Genomic DNA, 21,878 nt, shown 5'->3' with positions numbered 1-21,878 from the left:
AGATCATATATGCTTTAAAAATAACGTAACTCTCTTGCGTTATCAAACAGCCTGACATACAATATTCAGTAAGTCCTTATGGAATGAATGGGATAGGGACCTTGCTTTTAAAAGTCCTATAAAAGATAGAAGAGTCCTATAAAAGATATTCCAGTTGACAAATGATAATAGGATGCTTATAGGTTGGTGGAGAGCTTTATATTCAAGGGATTGGGTAGATATCATCTGAATGAATGCACTAAACAATCTCAGCATCACTAAGAGTAAGGAAATCAGAAATTATGTGCCCTATGATATAAAGGTAGTATGCAGCATTATTTATAAAGGATATTTATCTTAAAAAAAAAAAATTGAACCAGAATCTAATTATGTCTAGCAGGAACTACAGAGATAGAGAAGCACATTAAGTGATCAGCCAAATCCACAGTATGGCACATTTTGTAGGACAAATGATTTTTTTTTCTCCAATGAAAAAATAATGAGAGAGGACACTTTTAGAATTAAAAATTAAATGTAAAAAGTAAAAACTAAACTTTCGGCGGTAAAAACAAAAATAAAAAATAAAAATAATTGTACAGCAAAGGAAATTATCAGCAAAACAAAAAGACAACCAACTGAGAGAAGATATTCGCTAAGGACACATCTGATAAGGGGTTAATATCCAAAATTTATAAAGAACTTATACAACTCAACGGCAAAAAAACAATCCACTTAAAAAATGGGCAGAAGACCTGAACAGATATTTCTCCAAAGAGGAAATACAGATGGCTAACAGACATATGAAAGATGCTCAAGGTCACTATCCATCAGAGAAATGCAAATTAAAACCACAATGAGATAGCATTTCACACCTGTCAGAATGGCTATCAACAAAAAATCAAAAAACAGCAAATGTTGGTGAGGATGTGGAGAAAAGGGAACCCTCATACATAGTTGGTGGGAATGCAAATTAGTACAGCCGCTATGGAAAACAGTATGGAGGTTTCTCAAAAAATTAAGAATGGATATACCTTTGAACCAGCAATTACACTTCTGTATATTTAGCCAAAGAAAACCAAAACAATAATTTGTAAAGATCTGTTAACTCCAATATTCAAGGCACCACAATTTATAACAGCCAAGATATGGAGCAACCTAAATGCCCATCAATAGACGATTGGATAAAGAAGTTATCGTTCATATATACAATGGACTATTATTCAGCCATTAAAAAAAATGAAATCCTACCATTTGCAACGACATGGATGGACCTAGAGGTTATTATGCTGAGTGAAATAAGTCAGACAGAGAAAGAGAAATACCATATGATTTCACTTATATGCGGAATCTAAGGAACAAAAAGAATAAACTAATCAAAAACAGACTCACAAATATAGTGGTCAATGTGGTGACGGCCAGAGGGGAGGAGGGGGTTTGGGGTTGGAAGAATGGGGTGAAGGATTAATGAAGCACAAATTAGTAGTTGATAGATGGTCATGGGGATGGGGAGCATGGCAGAGGGAATGCAGTTAGCATTAATATGATGGCTAAGTGGAGGACCAGGGGAAGGAGGGAGCAATTGGGGGAATCATTTCATGAACAATATAGATGTCTAACCAATGTACTGTATACTTGAAACTAATTTAAATAAATAAATTTATTTAAAATTTTAAAAATATATAGTCTATGGCCATGCCACGCCTGACTGCATCTGATCTCGGAAGTTAAACAAGGTTGGGACTGGTTAGTATTTGGATGGGAGACCACCTAGGAAGACTGGTTGCTGTGGGCATAAAAAAATAAATAAAAAGTAAAAAAATAAAACAAATAAATAAATAAATAAACTTTTGGTGGTGATCATGCTATAGTGTAGCAGTCCCCAACCTTTTTGGCACCAGGGACCAGTGATCCTATGAGAATCTAATGCCTGACAATCTGAGGTGGAGCTGAGGCAGTGATGCTAGCGCTGGGGAGTGGCTGCAAATACAGATGAAGCATCGCTTGCTCAGTTGCCCACCGCTCACCTCCTGCTGTGTGGCCCGGGTCCTAACATGCCAGGGGCTGGTAGCGATCCACAGCCCGGGGGTTGGAGACCCCTGGTATAGTATATACAAATATTAAATTATAATGTTGTACATTTGAAACTTACATAATGTTATAAACCAGTGTTACTTCAATAAAAATTAAATAAATAAAATTGAAAATTAAGTGAATTTACTAAAAAAAAAAAAAAAGAAAAAGAAAAAGTCCTTATAGCAAATGTTTGTAGCCTAGGGTTAACAGGTCGTAAAGAGTTTCCTGGATGGCTTGCAGAAGATCCAGTAAGGCTCTGAAATAAAATACAAAATGCTACATGTTTGGGGTCATTATATTATCTTCAGATTCTCCTAGGGTATGTGACCAAAACAAGACTATGAATTATAGTGGTATAGTGAATCCTTTTTGTGAAGTTTTTTACAATGTGAATTACAACTACTTGGACTAACTTTTATTTAATCTAGAAACAGCAGTAATATTGATAGAAGTGAAAAGACAAACTTTCTGCTTTCTAGTTAAATTTTAAAGAGTGTTTGTGTACCTTCAGGCCAGTTAATAGCTTTCCACAAAATCTGAAGTTGCTGGGCTGTGGGTTTTTCTGAAGAACTATTACATATTAGAGACAGTATCTTTTCAAGAAGTATCAAGTCATCCTCAGTTAACTTCTTCTCTTCAGGTGCCATTCCATTAAGTTCTTTCAGTTTACCTAGAACCCAAAACCAAACTTTCAAAATTCTCTAACTGTAATCAGCCAGATAAAATATATAAATGCCAAATTTTTCAATAAGAGTACTCTACCATACACTATGGGGAGATAAGACTTTTAATGGCAATAATCAATCACCATAAAATGAGAATAAGGCCTGTGAGTATTTTTAAGACAGACACAGTATAGAAAAAGAAAGGTTACTGTGATTTTTATTTTACATGTAATTTTCTCAAATCTCCTTAAACTTTCTGTTTTGAATAAGTTTTAAAGTGTATTATATTTGTACCAATTTTGAATGGTTTTCAAGCAATATTACATATTACATATGAGAAAACATAACTTTTAGCTAACATATTAACTTCTACAATTATCGATGAAATAGTCAAAAATTTAAATGTCTATAATATTTAATTTATTGCATCTTTGACATCACATTATTGTAAATACATTTAATGGAAATACTGCCTTTCCCACCATTCGTATTTCATGAAACAATTTCTTTTAAACTCTCACATGTAACTTCAATATAGCATCCTTGTCATCACTAATGTTATTTTGAGTCGCCGAACATTATTTCCTCAAAAATCTTTATGTCAAAGAATGAAAAAGGTCAAATTCCAATCACAAAAGTTTAAGAAGATAAATTGTCCAAATTCACAAATTTCTATCAATCATAACTGGAAACCTGGACCTATTCTTTGTCATTGAAAATCTTAACACAATCAGAATATTGAAAAAACAATATTTAAGAAATGCTAAAAAATAGCTCATTATTTATTTGAGTTGAAAAATTTCAAGCTGTTTATAAGTGTGCATATACTTTTTTATTGTTCAAATAAAGCATTTAAAAAAATAGAAATGATTTTTATAAAGACAGTATGAAGAATTAATTCTAACCAAAAAAAACCACCAAAAAACAAAAAACAAAAACCCTGTCATATAGTCAGGTATGTATGTTATCTCGAATAATTCTCTTATAGTTTTTGTGGCAAAAGAGAGCTTTAGTACTCTTACTCCAAAAAAATCCCCAAAAAACAAACAAAAAAACCCCTGTCATTTTATTTTGAGAAGAACAAATCAATAGAAAAAGCAATCGAAAATTGCCAAGTTTCATTTTTAATGAGAAATTTAAACAGCCTTTTGTTATTATTTCTAAGGATTTTTATTTTTTAAATGCTTTAGTCATTATTTTAAAAAAAAAAAAACATTAAAAGCTTAGGGGATGGGATTTACATTTTTCCCCTTTAGTTTTTTTTCTCATTAAAGTAACCATATAGAAAACATTTACCTTAAATTTACATAAGGCTTCTTACGAAGTATTAAGGGTCTGTTATCTCAGATTGTGCACCTGAAGTCCCTAGAGTTGTGTAATACCACAACAGAAGTCTATCATGAATGTACCCAATTCCCAGCTCATGTTAGGAGGAGAAATGGCCTTGAATGCATGGCAAAGAGGATGTGGATATGTAAGAAAACTATTTAATGAAAATATACTTACCTAGTATTTGTGTAGGGTTTGCTTGGTCAAAAGTGACAGCCTCCTTTTTAGGGAAATAAATATTCACTGTTTTAGATGCAGCTGATCGGTAGGCACTATTTCCTATTAACAGAAGATAATGAAAATCATAAGGAGTGGTCAAAAAGATTTTTTCTAATTGTATGACTTTGTTTTCACAATTAAGATATGTAACCACTCAGTAAATGCAATAAAATAACAAGCAACACACACACACACACACAAAGATAAAGATAAAGATAAAATAAAAATGTTAGCTTTTATAGACTGTTTATATTTGCTGATATAATAAATTTTAGTTTTTGGAATGAGAGCTTAAATGTAAAATGAAATCTTTCTATTTCATATTTTCTATTTCTCTCCTATTTTTAAGATTCAGTCTAAATTATAATTTTTTAAAAGATTAAGAGTACAAAACAAATATGAAAATTTTCATTTTCATCTTCTCTAAGGCATATTAATCTCTTCTTCTGTCTTTTATTGCTTATTCCAAATGATGTAGTAAGCATTCTCATTTTCTATAATCATTTTCTCCATCATTTTTATAAATCCCCCCAAGTTGTAAGTTCTTGAAAGGCAAGGGTTTTGGTCTTTTATACATTTTAACTTCTTAAGTTACTATTATAGTAACTCAAACTCAGTACCTGTGATAAAAAACTGGCACAGAATGAAAATTCATACAGTGAATAAAGCTACTTCAACTAAAGCATAATTTATATCTAATTTATTTTTACATTTCAAATCTCAATTAATTTATACATTTTTGTTCCAATATAAAAATTAAGGTAGTTTCCAAAAAGACGAATAAAACATTTTAATCTTATGAGTAAATGAGATAAGTTGACAAAATTAATTCTAATTGCTTATAAAGCATAAAATATTTATTGACATGAGCAAAGATGAGCTATAGAGACTGCTTGCAATCCTGGTTGTTAGAAACTACTTGTGATAAGGAGAAAGTAAATCAAATATGGACCAAACAATTAAGTACAATGCAAAGTTCTCTGAAAGAAAAGTATAGGGTGCAATGAAAGCTTATGATAGAGTACGTTATCTAGCAAGGGGCATATGTGAGTGTCTAGAAAAGTTTCATTGATTTTATTTAATACTATATCGCAAGATTAAATAAAAAAGAAAAAGGAGAAAAAAAATCAAATAATCTGTAGTCTACATAACAAAACAGAGGGTCCTAGTATTCTAAAAGAGAACAAAATGTACAAACCTCCTGGGTAAAATAGCCTGGCATGCTCAAGAAACTGACCCAGATCTGTATGGCTAGGCAGAAAAAAGGCAGAGAGGAATATGATGCAAGGCAAGAGGATATATTCAATGGGAAGTAATGAAGGGGGTTTTAATCAAGGAAGGGACATAAACAAATTAGACTAAAAGATGACTCGCTGCAGTATGGACCATGGAGAGACCAATTTGGAGGCTATTATTTCTTTAGTGTAGGTAAGAGATGACAATAGCTTAGACTAAGATATACAAAGGTCCAGTATATACACCAACCTGTCAAATGACTGTTAAAAAAGACTTCTGGGAGATAGGAAGAAGCACTGTTAACTTCAGACTCTTTTGCAAATACAATAGACTCAGCTAACAATTACTAAGCACTTATTCTATATAAAGTGACTTACACATATTTTGTAATTTTAAGTTCTTAAAAACTCTAGGAGATGGATATTAGCTCAATTTTACAAATGAGAAAAACAGAGACACAGAAACAGAATGATTTTCTCAAGGTTAAATAGATAAAAAGAAATAGAACTGAGACTAGAATCTAAGCATGCCACACTTCAGAGTCCTTAATCTTAATTACTATATTCAATACTGTCAGCCAATGTTATTTTCCCAATGAAAAAATAGCTTGCAAAATCACATACCAAGTTAATTCTTAAGCAGAATGGTGAGTTTATGGGTATGTATTTTATTATGCTCAAGAACATATGTCACATATATTCTCTTGCATAAAATAGTAAGTAGGGGAAGATATATGCCAAGAGATCTTTTAAACTTCAAAGAGGTAAACCACAAACTGAGCTTTGCATCTTACTAGCAGCTAATACGGAGGAAAATATGGCTGCATATAATCAAGAACGATGAACAAGTAAGATGTGTCAGACTCTAGGCTAGATACTAAGGATTAAAAAAAAAAATTAGTTGCTCAGGAGAAAGCCAAATATTACAGGCCTAAATCATAAAAGCAAATTCTTTTCAGAGTCCACTGAAAGAGAACAGTGTGTAATGTAGTGAATAACATTTCCAACACATTAAGAACAAACAAAGGAGGAGAGACTGGAATAAACTCCAAATATGTCAGGAAACTGAGGAAACCATCCACATAAAAACTGAAGTACAACAGCAGTTTTCAATCCTGGATGCACATTAGAATCACACTGGAAGATTAGTAAACTACTCTTGCCAAGGCCTCACTCAAGAGCAATATTAGTATTAGATCAAGTGAGTATCTCTTGGGATGAGTCTGAAGTACTTTTTAAAGCTCTCCAGATGATTCTAATGTGCAGTAATGACAATTTCAAGAACACGTTAAAAGCCATGTAAAGCAGTGAGTTCTTGGTCTAAGGCCATGCTACCCTGAACAAGCCCGATCCCATCTGATCTCGGAAGCTAAGCAGGGTCAGGCCTGGTTAGTACTTGGATGAGAGACCACCTAGGAAGACCAGGTGCTGTAGGCGTAAAAAATCAAAAATTAAAAAATAAAGGATTATAAACTGACAAAGTCCTTGCAATCTGTGAGGTCAACCAAGGGCTGCCTCGCCTAAAAAATAATATAAATAAATAAAAAAGAAAAAGAAGTTTGGTCCTGATTTACTGTATAAAAAGTTCTCTAGCAAGAAAAAGACACCAATTTTCTTAATCTTTCATTAAACAGAAGTTTCAATAAACTTTAAAAATCTTAAAAAAAAGAAAGAAAAAGAAATGAAAAGTGTATACCTGTAAATGGATCAACTCCAGCCATGGTAGTTCCCATACCTGCAGACCCTGGCACATAACGACCACCACCTAAAATGCAATAATACTCCTAGTAAGTAAAGGTAAATGCAAATTATAAAGTTCAAGCTGCCCTTTCTGTACACAGAGAAATATTTTCATTATTAGTCATACTTTAGAATGGCACCTTTCAAATAATAAATGGGCTATAAATTTAATACAGAAAAATGCTTAGATCAGTGCTTGCAAGTAGTGCCCAATAAACACTAGCCAGAAAAGTAATTCTCAAGTTGTAAAATAAACATTAGATGTTTTATACATTATAATTATAGAAGTTTAACGAATTACAAAAGATCAGTGGATTGAAGAAATTAAAAAGTTTCCAAAATGAAATGTGAACACTATTCTATTGAAATATAATCTGGCACATAAAACAAGCAGAAGAGACTAAGAGTTACAAATGCTATGACAATAGCCCAGTCTCACATTTGAGATTATACTAGTGGCTATCTCATTGAAAACAGAAAAGAAGGAACATGAAGAACAAGCGTAGATAGAGAATCAGCAGAATTTGGAGAAGTTCAGAGTCCTAGATCAGCCTTTATGGGAAGAAAGATGAGCCATTGTTCTAGCTCCTGAGTTTAATATCTAGGAGTTAGTATAACCAGTGTAACAGATACAGAAAAAGCAAACAAAACTAAAAAAGAAAAGAAAAAAACACTGACGTAAATCTGATTAAAATAATGACGAACACAGACTAAGAGGATTTATTGAGTTTTTACTATATGTCAACTAGCATGCTAAGCATCTTATATGCATATACTCATTTAAGTCTTAATAAGATGCCATTATTATTTGTAATACTTTATTATAGAAAGGCTGAATAACTTGCCCAAGACGTTATGAGGCAAAGCACACTCCTACACTTTTCTAATGTGGTTCTCTGACATTTAGAGATAGTCACCTGTATAACATGCAGATTCCCAGGGCCCACCCATACTAACCTAGTGGGTGTATATATGTGTTTCACTTAAGAAACCTAAGGTGAGCTTTTACAACTAGGTAGTAGTAACAGCAAACCACACCCAAGACCTTTTAATTGGCATCCATGGGCGACGGAGCAGGGGATGAGTATTTTTAACCTCACTAACCTAGTGTGTCAGAATCTCTGTAGATAAGACCTTTTGTAAACAAGCATCCCAGATGATTCTAATTAACATTAGAAGTTTGAAAACCACATAAAGAAGGAAAAAAAAAAATTAAGATGGACCTGAAGTTGTAAGCCAGATAGGCAAACTTTTTGGCCCCTGTGCTATTGGTAGTATTGGGGGAACAATAGCAACAATAATAACAGCTAACTTATATTGAGGGCTTATATATATATTCTAGGCATTTTGCTAAACACTTTACATGTATTATCCGATTTAATTTTCATATCTCCATGTGGTATGTGCTGTTACCTATTTTTTATAATAGTGTGGTTTGGTTATCCTAATAATTCCATAATTCTTTTGGACATTTAGTATGCTATCTTGCATATCCCAATAATCACTGCATCTTCTGAGTTACTGACATTATGTAAAAGTGAGATACGCTCCAGTTATGATGGAGTTCTCCTGATTTTGTTGATATTGTTTGAAGCTTGGTATATTCTTTATGTTCCAAAAAAGATCTGCCAATGAGATTCAGGAACTCTGTTGTTTTAAGTTTCAGGGCATTACTGTGCCTGAACATGCTGATAGAAAAAATCATCATTTTATCTACTCTTCAGATCCTTCCTACCTTTCGAATTGCATTATGTCTTTGAAGACCTCAATGGCCACTGTGCCATCACAACATTTAAGCTTGATAGTTGGTTATTGTAGTATATTAGTTATCAATGCACAGGGTACAGCTATTTGCATCTGGTCCACCAATTCATTCACAGGAGAAAGGAAGGTCACTGAGAGCAATTCACAACTTCATGGCACTGACCCAAAGTTGTGTATTGGTCCAATCTATGATTTAGACAGGACTGTATGTTGGCAAGGCCAATGTATATCATAAATGCTATGAATCTCTTCTCAAATTTGATATATTGTCCAGAAACTTTGGCTGAAGATTCAATAATAGCATCATAAAATATATCGAAAACTATTCTGAAAACAGTGACTTCTTCAGATGCATTAAAGTCTAAGTCTGGCCATTTTTCTCCAGTAGTGCTGATGCTGAGGCATGCATATCTTGGTATATATAGTCACTTTGAAGAGACACACCAACACTTTCAAGGCTTCATGAAGGCAATTAATAATTTAGATTAGAAAGACTAATCCTGGGTAGCTGGTGGACTGTCTCCTTCCACACTAAGGCAAAATATGCCTGGGCAGACTTCTTGACTGCACTGCTCCATCCAATATTAGAGACTCACATGGCTCCTTCTCTGCTCATGATGGGTAGCATCTTGCCAGTGACAGCATTCATGCTGTGTCTTGGTTGGTGGGTTCCCCTATTATCTAATTTCACAGATAAAAAAAATAGGCTCAGACAGGTTAAGTAACTTGCCAACTTCTCATAGCAAGTAAGTGGTAAAGCCAAATTTTGAACCAAGGTCTGTCTGGCTCTAAAACCTATGTTCTTAATGACTCTCCTTGCAGGAAGGACTGCTGGAGAAAATGATGAGTTATAATAATGTTATTTAAAACGCTATTTACATATTTAGTAAAGATACATTAATCAAAACTGCACCTCACCTGTAAAAGGATCTGCTGCAGGCAGTGTGTTAGAAGACCCTGATGAAGCGCCTGGAACATACCGACCACCACCTGTTCGTGCAAACAAACGAAAAGCTGAAGTATACCAAAAATCTGAATTTCATAAATAGGACAGGGCTTACATTAGCAGACTCTAAGCTTGGAGAAAAACAGAAGAGCAAGGCTGTCACATGAGAGAATAACAGAAATTATAGTCAAAAATTGTTGTCAAAAGTTGGAAAGACTAGTAAGAAATTAAAATTTCGGTGATTCTCCATGTTTTCTTTTCTTAACTTTATTACATCTTAGCCTTTGTATTTAAATATTAACTAGGAATTCAAATATAAAAAGAGAAACTGCAAGTAGTCTCTGACCTAAATAATATATACATACAATCAGTTCCTGTTCCTATACAAATTCACTGGAATTCCTGCTGTTGCTGTTGCTATCAAAACCACAGGCATCAAATGTTAATCTTTTAGAGAATCCCTGGGTTCATTAATTCATGTGTCAAACAGTGCATTCAGTGCTGAGGATCCAGCAGGGAATATGATTGCTTGTATCCACTGAAGCTTACAACCTACTGGAGAAGAGAATTACAAAGAGGATGAGTACTACAAAAAAAAACAGATTTCCATTTATATGTTCACGAATGTGTGATGTGTGTAAGTTTTGTTAGTACCTCTAGGGACATAATCAGAGGTGTCAACAAAAAGATATATGTAAGGATGCTTATAAAGTTAAAGTTTCAGATGGAGCCAGCCCCACAAAATAGTATAATCATGCGTTCACTCTTTTGCAGTGTAGCATGAAATTCCACCAACAGAAATATCCAGGTAATAAAAATCTTTTCTCTCCTTTTGTCGAGTGCATCTAACTATTGGTAAGGTTATGTTATTTATAGTTCAGTAGTGAGTCAGTCTGATAATTCTGTTTAAGTCCACATGCAGATGAGATTAGCTTTATTATGTTAACTGGCAATGGAACTTCAAAATAGAAAGAAAGGAGATAATTTGGGAGCATAAGTATCTGTCAGAGAAAAAGAAAAAAAAGAACAATATAAGAACTTGAGACAGGAAGAGGCTATAGGATCTTTGTAAAATAAGAAAGAACACTAGTATATGAAAAGTGGAGTTAAAACTGACAAATGGAAAACATTAATAATACTGTACCAATTTCAAAATTTTATTTTGAGCTTGCTCTATACCTAAGAAAAGAGGAAGCATTTTATTTTCTCCTGTACCATGGCTTTGGTTCCTTGAACCCAGGACTCAGGCTAATACTACTAGAAATATAATCCGTTTCATAGAGGCCAGGACTCAGACTACAAGGATTATAATTTATGAATTGGCATTAGAACGCAATCTCATTTACAACATTTTAGACACTGTATGTTCAAACAACTGACTTAAAATGAAGATATGGAATACCAATCACATATAAACTAAAAGTATCTACAGTTTAATCCTAGATTTGATGCACAATTAACCAATTTGGCCTCATGTGAAAACAGAATTTTTATTTACTAAATTTCACCACCAAATATATTTTTAAAAAGAAGCAACTATTTAAAGGAACACAGACGTTTCTTTACATTTCAAATGACTGAATTAAAGTTTCTTAACTTCATTTAGTTTACAGTGTGGCTGTATTTTTGAAAGAACAATTTACAATCATTTTTATAAATACAGAATTATTAAATAATTTAAGGATTATAAATACAAATGTGAAGTAAAAACCCACTGTAGATCTTGGTTTTTATTTAAACAGCTAATTACAGTGGGCATTTAAACACACCAAAAAACTGCAAAAAACAAAAACAAAAACAAAAACCAAAAACCCACAACACTGATGGAAGTACATTAAGATTTAATAAAAAACCTAACTTACCTGTAAACGGATCTGAATAACTGGTATTCCCAAGTCCTAACATTTGACCTTTTGTGTTATCAATAATAAATTTAGCCACTTGATCCAAAAACATGGGATTCAAATCATTCTTCTGCAAGAAGTTGTATGCAGTTAACCAGGGATCATCACTGATGTTATATGGCAATTTATATGATGGTCCACCTTCATTGACATCAATTGAGAAAACATAATCAAATTCCTTTAATAGGAATATAGAGAGGAGATAATAATTACTAACTTATCTGTTCATATATATTATTGACACATATAACAGATGTGTTCTTTATTTTAATATAGTACTTAACCTTTCTCCAAAGTGCAGTTCCACTTGGCATGTAATGATTAGTAGCAACCATCTGCATGTGCTGCAAGATTAGTTATTTCACTGAGGGTAGAGGTGAGGGTTGGATTACAATTACATTTTAACTCTAAAGCCAAAGGAGAGTTTCCAATTGGTTGATCTCAAGGCCAAAAGTATTAGCTGTTATCATGCCCCACTGATCAAAACATGCTGGCATGATAAGCACTGCCCTGCAGGGTCCCTCAAGTCTTGTCAAGTTAAATATAGGCATAAAGCATTAGATGAAAGGTGGCACAGAAGCTCCTAATACGAAATGGTTGGAAACAGCTTACGTACGGTAACTACTAAAAGACAAATAATGCCTCATCTGTCTAAAAAAGACAGCTCTGCTTACATGAAACGACATTCTTAAAAAACCTATTTCAAGACAGGGAAAAGAGAATTTCCCCCAAGAAACCTATTTTTAAATGTCAAAACACGAAAGAAAATTTAACTAGCATGAAGAAAAAAGAAAACTAATTTGTCGAATGCTTTAAGATAATGGTAATTAGAAAGTAAGAAGTCAACGTACTTTCCCTTCATATAAAACTTTGCCAGATGTTTGCTGATTAGCACCAGATGAGCCAACAACATCACCAATTTTTATCCACCTCCCTTCACTAACACTCCATTGATAGGCTTCGACTTTCTCCCCATCTCTGATTAGACGAGTCTGTCCTTCTCTAGTACCTTAAAATAAAAATTTTGAGAATCAAAGGTAGAATGGCAGAGTAAAATTCAAAAACATTTAGCTATAAAATTTTTAACATTAAAATTTATACATAAAAGAGAATCTGTATTTTAGTTTAATAGCAAGTTTTATCAAACAAAGGGTTTTAAAATATAATTCTACTAGAAAGTGACCAAAAAGAAAATAATGGTTGAAATGAAACTTTATTAAATAAAGGAAGGTTAAAAAAAACATTCCACTAGAAAGTAGCTAGTCCATCAAAAGTAAAACAAGTTTTATTACTGAATATCTTCTGACAACATTTTCAGTAAATGACTCTCTGCATTCCTAATTGCTCAGACCAAAAAGTGTAAAAGGGTCTGATTCCTCTTTCTCTCAGCCTCACAGCCAATCTTTCAGCAAATTCAAGCAGGTCTGTCTTTAAAATTTATCTAGAAAACTATCTCTTCTCACCATCTCTATTGCTATAAGCCACCATCATTTCTCAGTTGGAATGATTCAATAGTCTCCTATTCCTGCTCTGGGCACTCCCTACAGTCTATATTCAACCCAGCAACCAAAGAAATTCTTTCAGAAGTTTAAGGAGCTCTAGACACTTCTCTGCTGGAGATCCTTCAATGACTTCCCATCTCACCCTGCATAAAAGCCTATCTCATTGGAGTGGTGTACAAGGTCAAATATAATCTGCCCCTACCATTCTCTAACTTCATCTTCCACTATTTTTCCCTTTATCCTATCATTGCTCTTCAGCCATGCAGTCTTTACACTGGCTCTTTATTCTGCCTACAACACTCTTGACACAGGTGTGGGCAAGATTTGCTCTCCTGCCTCCTTAAGGACTTTACTTGAAATGTCACATTCTTGGCAAGGCCTTCACAGGTAGAGACAGCTAGCTGTCCTCTAGAGATTCATATTCCTATTCCACTGAGCAGATCTGTGGCTGTCTAGTTAGAGATCACATTATTCAGCCCCCTTGCATTGTGCAGTCTCTAGATGTTACACACTGAGTAACAGTCAATTGAATTTGGGTGGGTGTGATGTGATACAGGCCAGCAGTCTCCAAAATTTTTGGCACCAGGGACCTATGTTCCCATGAGAACCTAATGCCTGATGATGTGAGGTGGAGCTGAGGTGGTGATGCTAGCGCTGGGGAGTGGCTGCAAATATAGATAAAGCTTCGCTCGCTTGTCCACCGCTGTGCAGCCTGGCTCCTAACAGGCCGTGCAGACCAGGTCTGTGGCCCTGGGGTTGGGGACTCCTGATATAGGCCATTTCTAGGCCTCCTCCATCATCCTTTACCCTCCCTTTACCCTGTCAGGTGGGTGAATGTCCATAGCCAAGGTAACCTTGGAAGTCACATGTTGAAGATGGTGGTTTCCATCAGCCTGGGTCCCTGAATGACCATGAGGAGCAAAATTACTTTACAAACATGCTCCAGCATACCTTGCCACCAACTGAATATTAAATGCACAATAAACTTTTTTGTGTTAAACCACCAAGATTTTAGGGTTTATCTGTGACAGTAGCCAGTGTTATCCCAACTATTATACATTCCCTGACCATTGTATTTAAAATGATAAAAAAGCCCCAACCCTGGCTGTATATTTCCCATTATACTTATCATTATCTGACATACTTATATATTTACTTATTTGCTTTTTAATTATGTATCTTCTTGTAGAACATAAATTTGTGAGAACAGAGATTCTTGCTTCTTTTGTTATCTGCTATATTCCCCAGAGCTTAGAAAAATTCCTGGCACATGTTAGGCCCTTAATAAATATTTATTGTATGTATGTATATATATGTGTGTGTGTTAAGTGTGTACATATACATATAGTGACAAAGACTAAAATTTGTAAAAAAGTATAAAAATGTTAAAACGTGATATTAATGCAGCAGCTCTCAAATTTTTGGTTTCAAGATCTCTTTTAGTCATAAAAGTTATTCAGAAGCCCATTGAGCTTTTTTTTTTTAATGTGGGTTATATCAACTGATTTATTGAATTTGAAATTAAAAACGGAAAACTAAGAACTATATTTAATGAAAAAAATAATAGATCCTTTACATATTAAATAAATATTTTAATTAAAAATAAGTATATTTTTAGAAATTTAATGAGAAAACTGGTATTGTTTTCCATTTTTATAAATCTTTTTATTGTCTCCAGAAAACAGCTGAATTTACCACACCTGCCTCTGCATTTAATCTTTTGCAATCTGTTGTTTTGGTCGAAGTATATAAAGAAAATCCAGCCTGCACAGATAATATATTGAAAAAAAGAAGACTAGTTTAATAGTCCTTTCAGAAAAATGTGAATATTCTATAAGTAGTAGGTCCTTAAAGGTTATCATTTAGAATTTGAAACCATATCAATGAATTTTTCATGCTCTATTACACTAAAATCTATCTTATACTTTGAACAGATCTTTTATATTCATGATTTATACCACCATGAACTGGTCATTTGGAAAATATTGGTTAAATGAACTGTGTAGATCTTCCATGCTTACACGTTTTATCATTCAATTAAAAAAAAAAAAATCACACTTGTTAATATTACCACTGGTATCATTAGAACAGTCTTTTAAGTATCGGGAAGCTATCAAGTGCCTGGTGGCAGATATACATTTTCCAAAATTTCGATTTGCACCTAAAAGTTTGAATTTTATCTTTGGAACAAATATTATAAGTTGTTTTTTCTTAAAGTGACATGTTCAGCAAAAAATTCCTGCCAAATATCCATGCCTGAATAACCATAGTTAGTTGTTCTTGGAAATAAAAGTCGCATTCCATGAAAAAAGGAATAGTTCAGCCTGCAAATTAAGTGACTGCACAAGTGTTTATTCTTGCACCATGGTACTTTGGTGTACTTTACATGTAATTTACATGCAGAATATTTTTAAAAATGTATTTAAGGGTCAAGATGTAATAAAATTATTTTCTAATGCTTCATCAAGGACATTTTTGAGGGCAGATGGCATTTTTTTAAAATTACAACCATGTACCAGTAAAAAACACAATGGCTACCAGAGCGGTTTGATGCCATGGCCTTGATTTGCGTACTAAGGAGCCAGCAGTTTTACCCAACATTGCTTTTGCATCATAAGAGCAAATGTTAAAATAGTGTAAAAATCAAATAACATCTTATTATAAAATTAGTTTTAACCTTATGGACATCCTGAAAGATTTCGGAATTCCCAGGAGTCCATGGATTAAGTTCTGAGAACCACTGATATTATGGATCAGGAATACATTCAACACAAAATTTCATTTGAGACACCTACTTTCCCCCAATTTTAAACTCAAATGATTCCTAATTTACTAAGCAGATATTGCTTTATTCAAATTGATTTTTATTTTTAGTCTGTACGATCTCAGGGAATCCAATTAATCAAAGAGTGTTAAATAAGTAACTTTTGAGTACCTACTACATATAAGCTAAGTATTGAGAGATTTATTTTAAAAATAAAAACATTTATAGGGAGCTTGGCTAAAAGTCTTTAAAACTATGAGATAGGCAAGAATGTGGTTTCTCACAGTGGTTATGCTTACTAGTAAAAATCCTAAAAAAAAAAATCAGTATCTGGCAATGAGAATAACACTGAATAACTAGCAAAACCACCTTTTTTTCTAATCACTTTAATTATTCCAAAAGGCAAACATGATAACAATTTTTACAACTAGATGCACTGAAATATTTACCAGGTTCGTTCAGATGTTCCCTCCCAGGAAGCTGTTCTGCATTAATGTCCCCTAAATCACCAGTTTTGGAATCAATGGTTGCCTGAGAGAGTTCTTTTTCAAAAGCCTTGATTTCTTCAGCACTTGCTGTCCGATCCTCTGATTCTGTAAACACTCTAATAATGCCATCGCTATAAGGAAAAACAAACTGATTTTAAGTCATTGTCATAGTATATTACCATTATCACATTTGCATGATCCAAAACAAAAATAATCTGTATTTGTGAATATGAAAAATGTTACTATGTAGTTACTGCTATGCAGAGGATAGCACTATGCAGACCTCAACACTATTATTCTCTAAAACAATGTACAGGATGTTAAAAGACTAGGGAAAAGTTACTGGCAAAGAACAGAGAAATATGTATTTAACACAATTTTCAATTCCAAGTTAAATATTCACTATCAAATTTAGAGATATAGTATACACTTTTAAAGTATCACACAGGTATTATTGCATAAAGGTTAGTGGGCTGGTTTACTTTATAAAGGGTTCAAATACCCAACATAAGGTTTAGAAATAACTGCTCAATATCTGTTCACCAGGGAAACATGGAGTCTGCCTTTAATATGCCATGAATTACCAATGTAACCCAAATCAAGAAAAGAACAGCCTCACATTTGGATTAGATAGAATTCCCAATCTCTATTCTTAGAAAAATGCCTTCATTTCCATGATTTCTCAATTCTAAATTTGGGGGTAGAGGAGGCAAGTTAGCCACCTTCAACCGTTACTAATCCTACCCAATGCTACAGAAAACTTGTTTCTTACTTAACTTTCCACTAATGGCAATTTCACCCTTTAAATATGCTTAAGGAGGAAAATATTAAACCAATAAAGAAAATCCTGGCCCAGCCAGAAAGGAAAACACTTCCAATTTATTAGACCTTCTATCCCTTACAGATTTTTCTTCTTGCCTTCGATGCCAGAGTAGTCTATAATCCTTCACCCTTTCCTTCACCCATTGCCTCAAAAAACTTTTTGTCTCCTCTTATTCACCTTCTTTTATCACTTTCTACCAAAACTGATGTCAAAAAAGTCACTGATTAACATCTTTCAAACCAAATCCAAAAGCTTTTCCAACTTTCCATTCCTTAACCCCTCATGTACTTGCTAACACTGATCACAATCTCCCTTCAGAATCTCTCCTTTTTGATTTTTGAATTTCAACATCTGGATTCTTCTGCTCAACCTACTGGCTTCTCTTTCTCTACCCCATAGTATATCATAAGATTCAGTCTTTAGTTTTCTGTTCCTCCCCTACTATGCTTCTTCCCTCAGAGAAAAGTGGTCCACTGCTTGACTCTTGGCAGTTTTTGCAAATCTTTATCTTCAGTCTTAGTTTTTAGGCTCCAGTTCAACTGCCCGTAATCCACTGACGCGAGTATGGCTGACCACCACTTGGACCTCACAAAGTCTAAAATCAAAGTCATCATCTGCATCAAACCAATTCTCCCAATGCCCATTTTTATTAATGCAGACTTCAATCATCAGAAGTTTGAAGCTTTATCCTTTTCTTTCATCCCCTTTCTGACCATTTTTCCTCTGCATTATCTCACTTTTGGTTTCTTATCCATTAGCATTGTAGGGCCAATATTTCCAAACTTGACACACTTAACTACTGCAACTGCTTTTTAATTTGCTTTCTTTCCCATTGTCACCATGAGTTAAATTTAACCAACATATTTCATAATTCACAAGTTAAGCTTTAATCATATCACCCCTTCCTCAAAAGCTAAAACCATTAAACCCCAAGCACTTAAACCTAAAAAAATCCCTGGCATTTGAGGCTCTCCATAATTAAGCCCCACCTTACCTATTATCCACTTTTCCCCAGCATTAGTCCTCCACCATTTTCCTTCATTTTCTATACACATCACTTTTGTTCCCATGGCACACCTTTATTTATATTGTTTCTTTTGATAAAAATTCTCATTTCCCTTCTTAGTAATCATTTTTCAAAATCCCATCCAAATTTCTTCTCCAGAAAGTTTTCCCACATCAGTCTCTACCTTCTCAAACTTCTTTTGTATTCAGTGTTTCAACTTCACACTTGCAGTACAATACTGGTGTAATATATCCTGCATCGTTAGTGTAAAAGCTATTAGACCTACTACTATTTTGTTCAATAACAGAAATGTACATACACATGGTCTCTCCAATTCCCCTGTAATTCCTTATGGCTTATCTTTGTGCACTCTAATGCCTACCAATGGCCTACACCCATATTATTTATTAATTGACTAAAATATAAATACCTCGCACCAACCACAATGTCACCATTGTCTAGCACACAGCAGCACCATATAGACTGAGCTGGAAGTCGGATTGTTTGAGCACATTCTCCATGTTTCCAGACTCTCAGAGATCTGTCTTCTGCTGTTGTCACAAAATCTAAAATCAATGAGTAGAGAAAAAATTTGTTTGAATAAATAAAATTGAATACATTTATACATACCATCTTTTAAGACAGGCTGATTTTTTTAACCCCAAAGTATTTTTATATTATAGTTTTAGATTTTATGTATTTGTCACATATGTATGTACAACTTTAAAAATCACATTTTTTTACTTTTCACATCTTATATACTATACTTTATATCAATAAATTATATAGTCTTTCTTCGGATGCCTAAGAACGTTTTATAACACAACCATTAAACCTGAATTAACATGAAAACGATCATATAATTTTCTCTTTTAGAAAAAAGATACTTATTGGATAAAGTTACTAAATTTTTCAAGTTACAGTTAGTCAACTGATTTATGTCATCAATCCTTCTTCCCTCAAGAATGTGATGGAACAATGGTCAATACAAAATTTTAAATACACGGTAAAAGATAATCTTACCTTTACAATTTGGAAAGACAGATATGCTATAAATATAATTTGTATGTCCATAATACACTTCCAGACACTCGCCAGTGATTTGCCACCTTCTAATACTGGCATCATTTGCACAGGAAAGAAATTCTGTTTCGCTCAAAATTGCCAAACCTCTTACACAGTCTTCGTGCCCTGTATTAAAAAAATAATGTAAATTAATAAAATGGACCATTTGGTAGATGGCTCTAAGTAGTTCACTAACATTATATGACACATATCAGTGAGTAGTAAAAACTGATTTTCAACTTTGAGAAATTCATTTTTCTGTAGAAAAGCCTGATAACCAATATTTGTATTTTAAGTTTGGCAATATCTTTTTTATCACCAGTCTTGAGAAGTTATTTTATATTTATCGTATTTTCTCCAAATTATTTCTTAATACCCTCCAGAAATAGGATTTTGATCCAAATTCTCTCTTTTTATCTAACATTTCATTTTGGCCTTTTCCTCTCAATAACAAGAGTAATTCACAACATATACAATATTCAAATGTAATAGAAATATATAACAAAAAATATCCCTTAAGTTTCTCACCACATAATACTGAAATTAATATAAAACACCAGAGAAAATTAAGAAAATATTATAAAAACCTCCAATTATTTAAGAGTGGAAATAAAATCATCATAGAATAGTAAACTTTATTCAAATATGCAAGGATAGGTTGAAAGACATTAACTTCTCTAAAAGCATACACTTAGTGGCAAAGCTAAAACAAGAATTCAAGTTTCCTGCCTCATAATCCTATCTATTTTGATTCAACCAAAATGTAAATATAAAGCCAAACACGGCTGCTTTATCAATGAAAACATTTCACAATTTCTATAATGCAGGCATTAAAATGATAAAGTAAAAACTAATGATTACTGGTTCTTTAAAACAGCAAGACTTTATAGAATAAACTACTTGCATAATGTTCTTAATTATGTAACTGTCTATATAGTACACATTTATATTCCACTTACCAAAGTATATTAAATGTTTTCAAAAAGTTTGATAAAATTCAATTTCTTTCAACATTAATTGAAGCCTTATAGAATTTTTTTAAAGGACAAAACATTCTCTGAAGCTTGTGATCCAATAAAGAAGATCAGAAGTAAAAACCTTCCCCATGTTCAATATTTGCTAACTTAGATTAGTTATCACAGATTAATAACAACTTGATACATATATGTATGTATGAAAGCAAAAACAGAGATGCTTATTATAACTCAATCTCTATTTCTCATCTAAAGATAGTTTTATTTGCACAAAGGGACTTTTTGCAGTATTAACCAGGTGGTGATCACCTTTTAAAAAGTAAATAAAAGTGAGAAAAAAACAACAAAAGAATTCACACCACAAACAATGAGTACCACACAAATAAATCATCAATACTAATATTACAAAGCAGATGCCTCAGTGTAGGAGTTATTTAATAGCTAAGGTTTAAAAAGACTACCCACCTAAACCACCACATAAACACAGCCTGAAATTTATTATTAAACAATGTACTTCAATGTTAATAGAAGCACTTATGGTGTTTTCTTCCATATATAAAGATAACATTACTGATCCACCATTAAATACGGCTTATGCTTGGAGGTTTCAAACTGAACTAGTTCAAATGACAAGCAAAAACATAACTGCATACCAAAAATTACATATACATAATTCACAGATGCACATACACATATTATAGCCTATCAGGTATCTATTTATTAGTCCATATCTGGTTATTTAATGAGGTTTCATTACATCTTTTAAAAAGATATATGACTACGTTTTTCAAATACCATTTTCAAGCTTCTGTGCCTTTGAGAAAAAGACCATTTGAGTCAATATAGAGCGATGAGTAAATATGAAACAACTTTTTAAGTAAAAGTTGTCTACTCCGATCTTACCTGAAAAAGTCCTCTCACATCTTCCAGCCTTCCACAGTTTAATAGTCTTGTCTGCTGATCCAGTTAACATTAAGCCCTGTTCAGGTAAGATCTTTACTGCCCATACTGCAGCTGTATGACCCTGTAAGTAAAACGAGTATTAATTTAAAATGGCACAGTATCATAGTATTTAATTATTACCTAGAATACTCACATAGAACTACTGTACCTGCAAGGTCATCATGCATTTGTCATTCAGCCAGACTTTAGCAGTGGTGTCCCATGAGCCACTAAGTAATGTCCCAAATTTTCCAGATGAAAGACTACAGACTAAAGGGAAAAAAGGCAATAACACATTTCATTAAAAAATACTCAAACTTGTTAGTTATTAAAGTATTGCAATTTTAAAAACATTTTGTGAAGTAACAGTATTTTAGCCTATTAAGACTTAACTCAGTGGAGATGCAGAAGAGTGCAGTGGTCAAGAGCACAGCTTCTGTTGTCACACTGCCAGGGTCCA

General features: G+C 33.4%; 1 protein-coding gene and 1 pseudogene across 2 annotated transcripts in view; one reads left to right on the top strand and one right to left on the bottom strand.

Annotated features, from left to right (window-relative positions):
* PLAA (phospholipase A2 activating protein) overlaps positions 1-21,878 on the bottom strand; it is a 34,618-nt gene that overhangs the window by 2,602 nt on the left and 10,138 nt on the right. Inside the window, exons 3-13 of one of the 2 annotated variants that reach the window (XM_039880683.1) lie at positions 21,588-21,688; positions 21,380-21,500; positions 19,461-19,628; positions 18,868-19,003; positions 16,570-16,739; positions 12,706-12,863; positions 11,813-12,032; positions 9,923-9,994; positions 7,197-7,265; positions 4,224-4,325; positions 2,558-2,722 (exon numbers count right to left, since the gene is read on the bottom strand). In XM_039880683.1, coding sequence (XP_039736617.1) covers positions 2,558-2,722; positions 4,224-4,325; positions 7,197-7,265; positions 9,923-9,994; positions 11,813-12,032; positions 12,706-12,863; positions 16,570-16,739; positions 18,868-19,003; positions 19,461-19,628; positions 21,380-21,500; positions 21,588-21,688 — 1,482 coding nt within the window. The remainder of the gene's footprint in view (positions 1-2,557; positions 2,723-4,223; positions 4,326-7,196; positions 7,266-9,922; positions 9,995-11,812; positions 12,033-12,705; positions 12,864-16,569; positions 16,740-18,867; positions 19,004-19,460; positions 19,629-21,379; positions 21,501-21,587; positions 21,689-21,878) is intronic. The other variant, XM_039880684.1, reaches the window with a different exon arrangement.
* Positions 6,819-6,937, top strand: LOC120617199 (uncharacterized; annotated as a pseudogene).

This window comes from Pteropus medius, unplaced genomic scaffold, assembly GCF_902729225.1.
Source record: "Pteropus medius unplaced genomic scaffold, Ma_sr-lr_union100, whole genome shotgun sequence".
Lineage (NCBI taxonomy): Eukaryota > Metazoa > Chordata > Mammalia > Chiroptera > Pteropodidae > Pteropus > Pteropus medius.
This window is presented reverse-complemented; position numbering and strand designations above follow the sequence as displayed.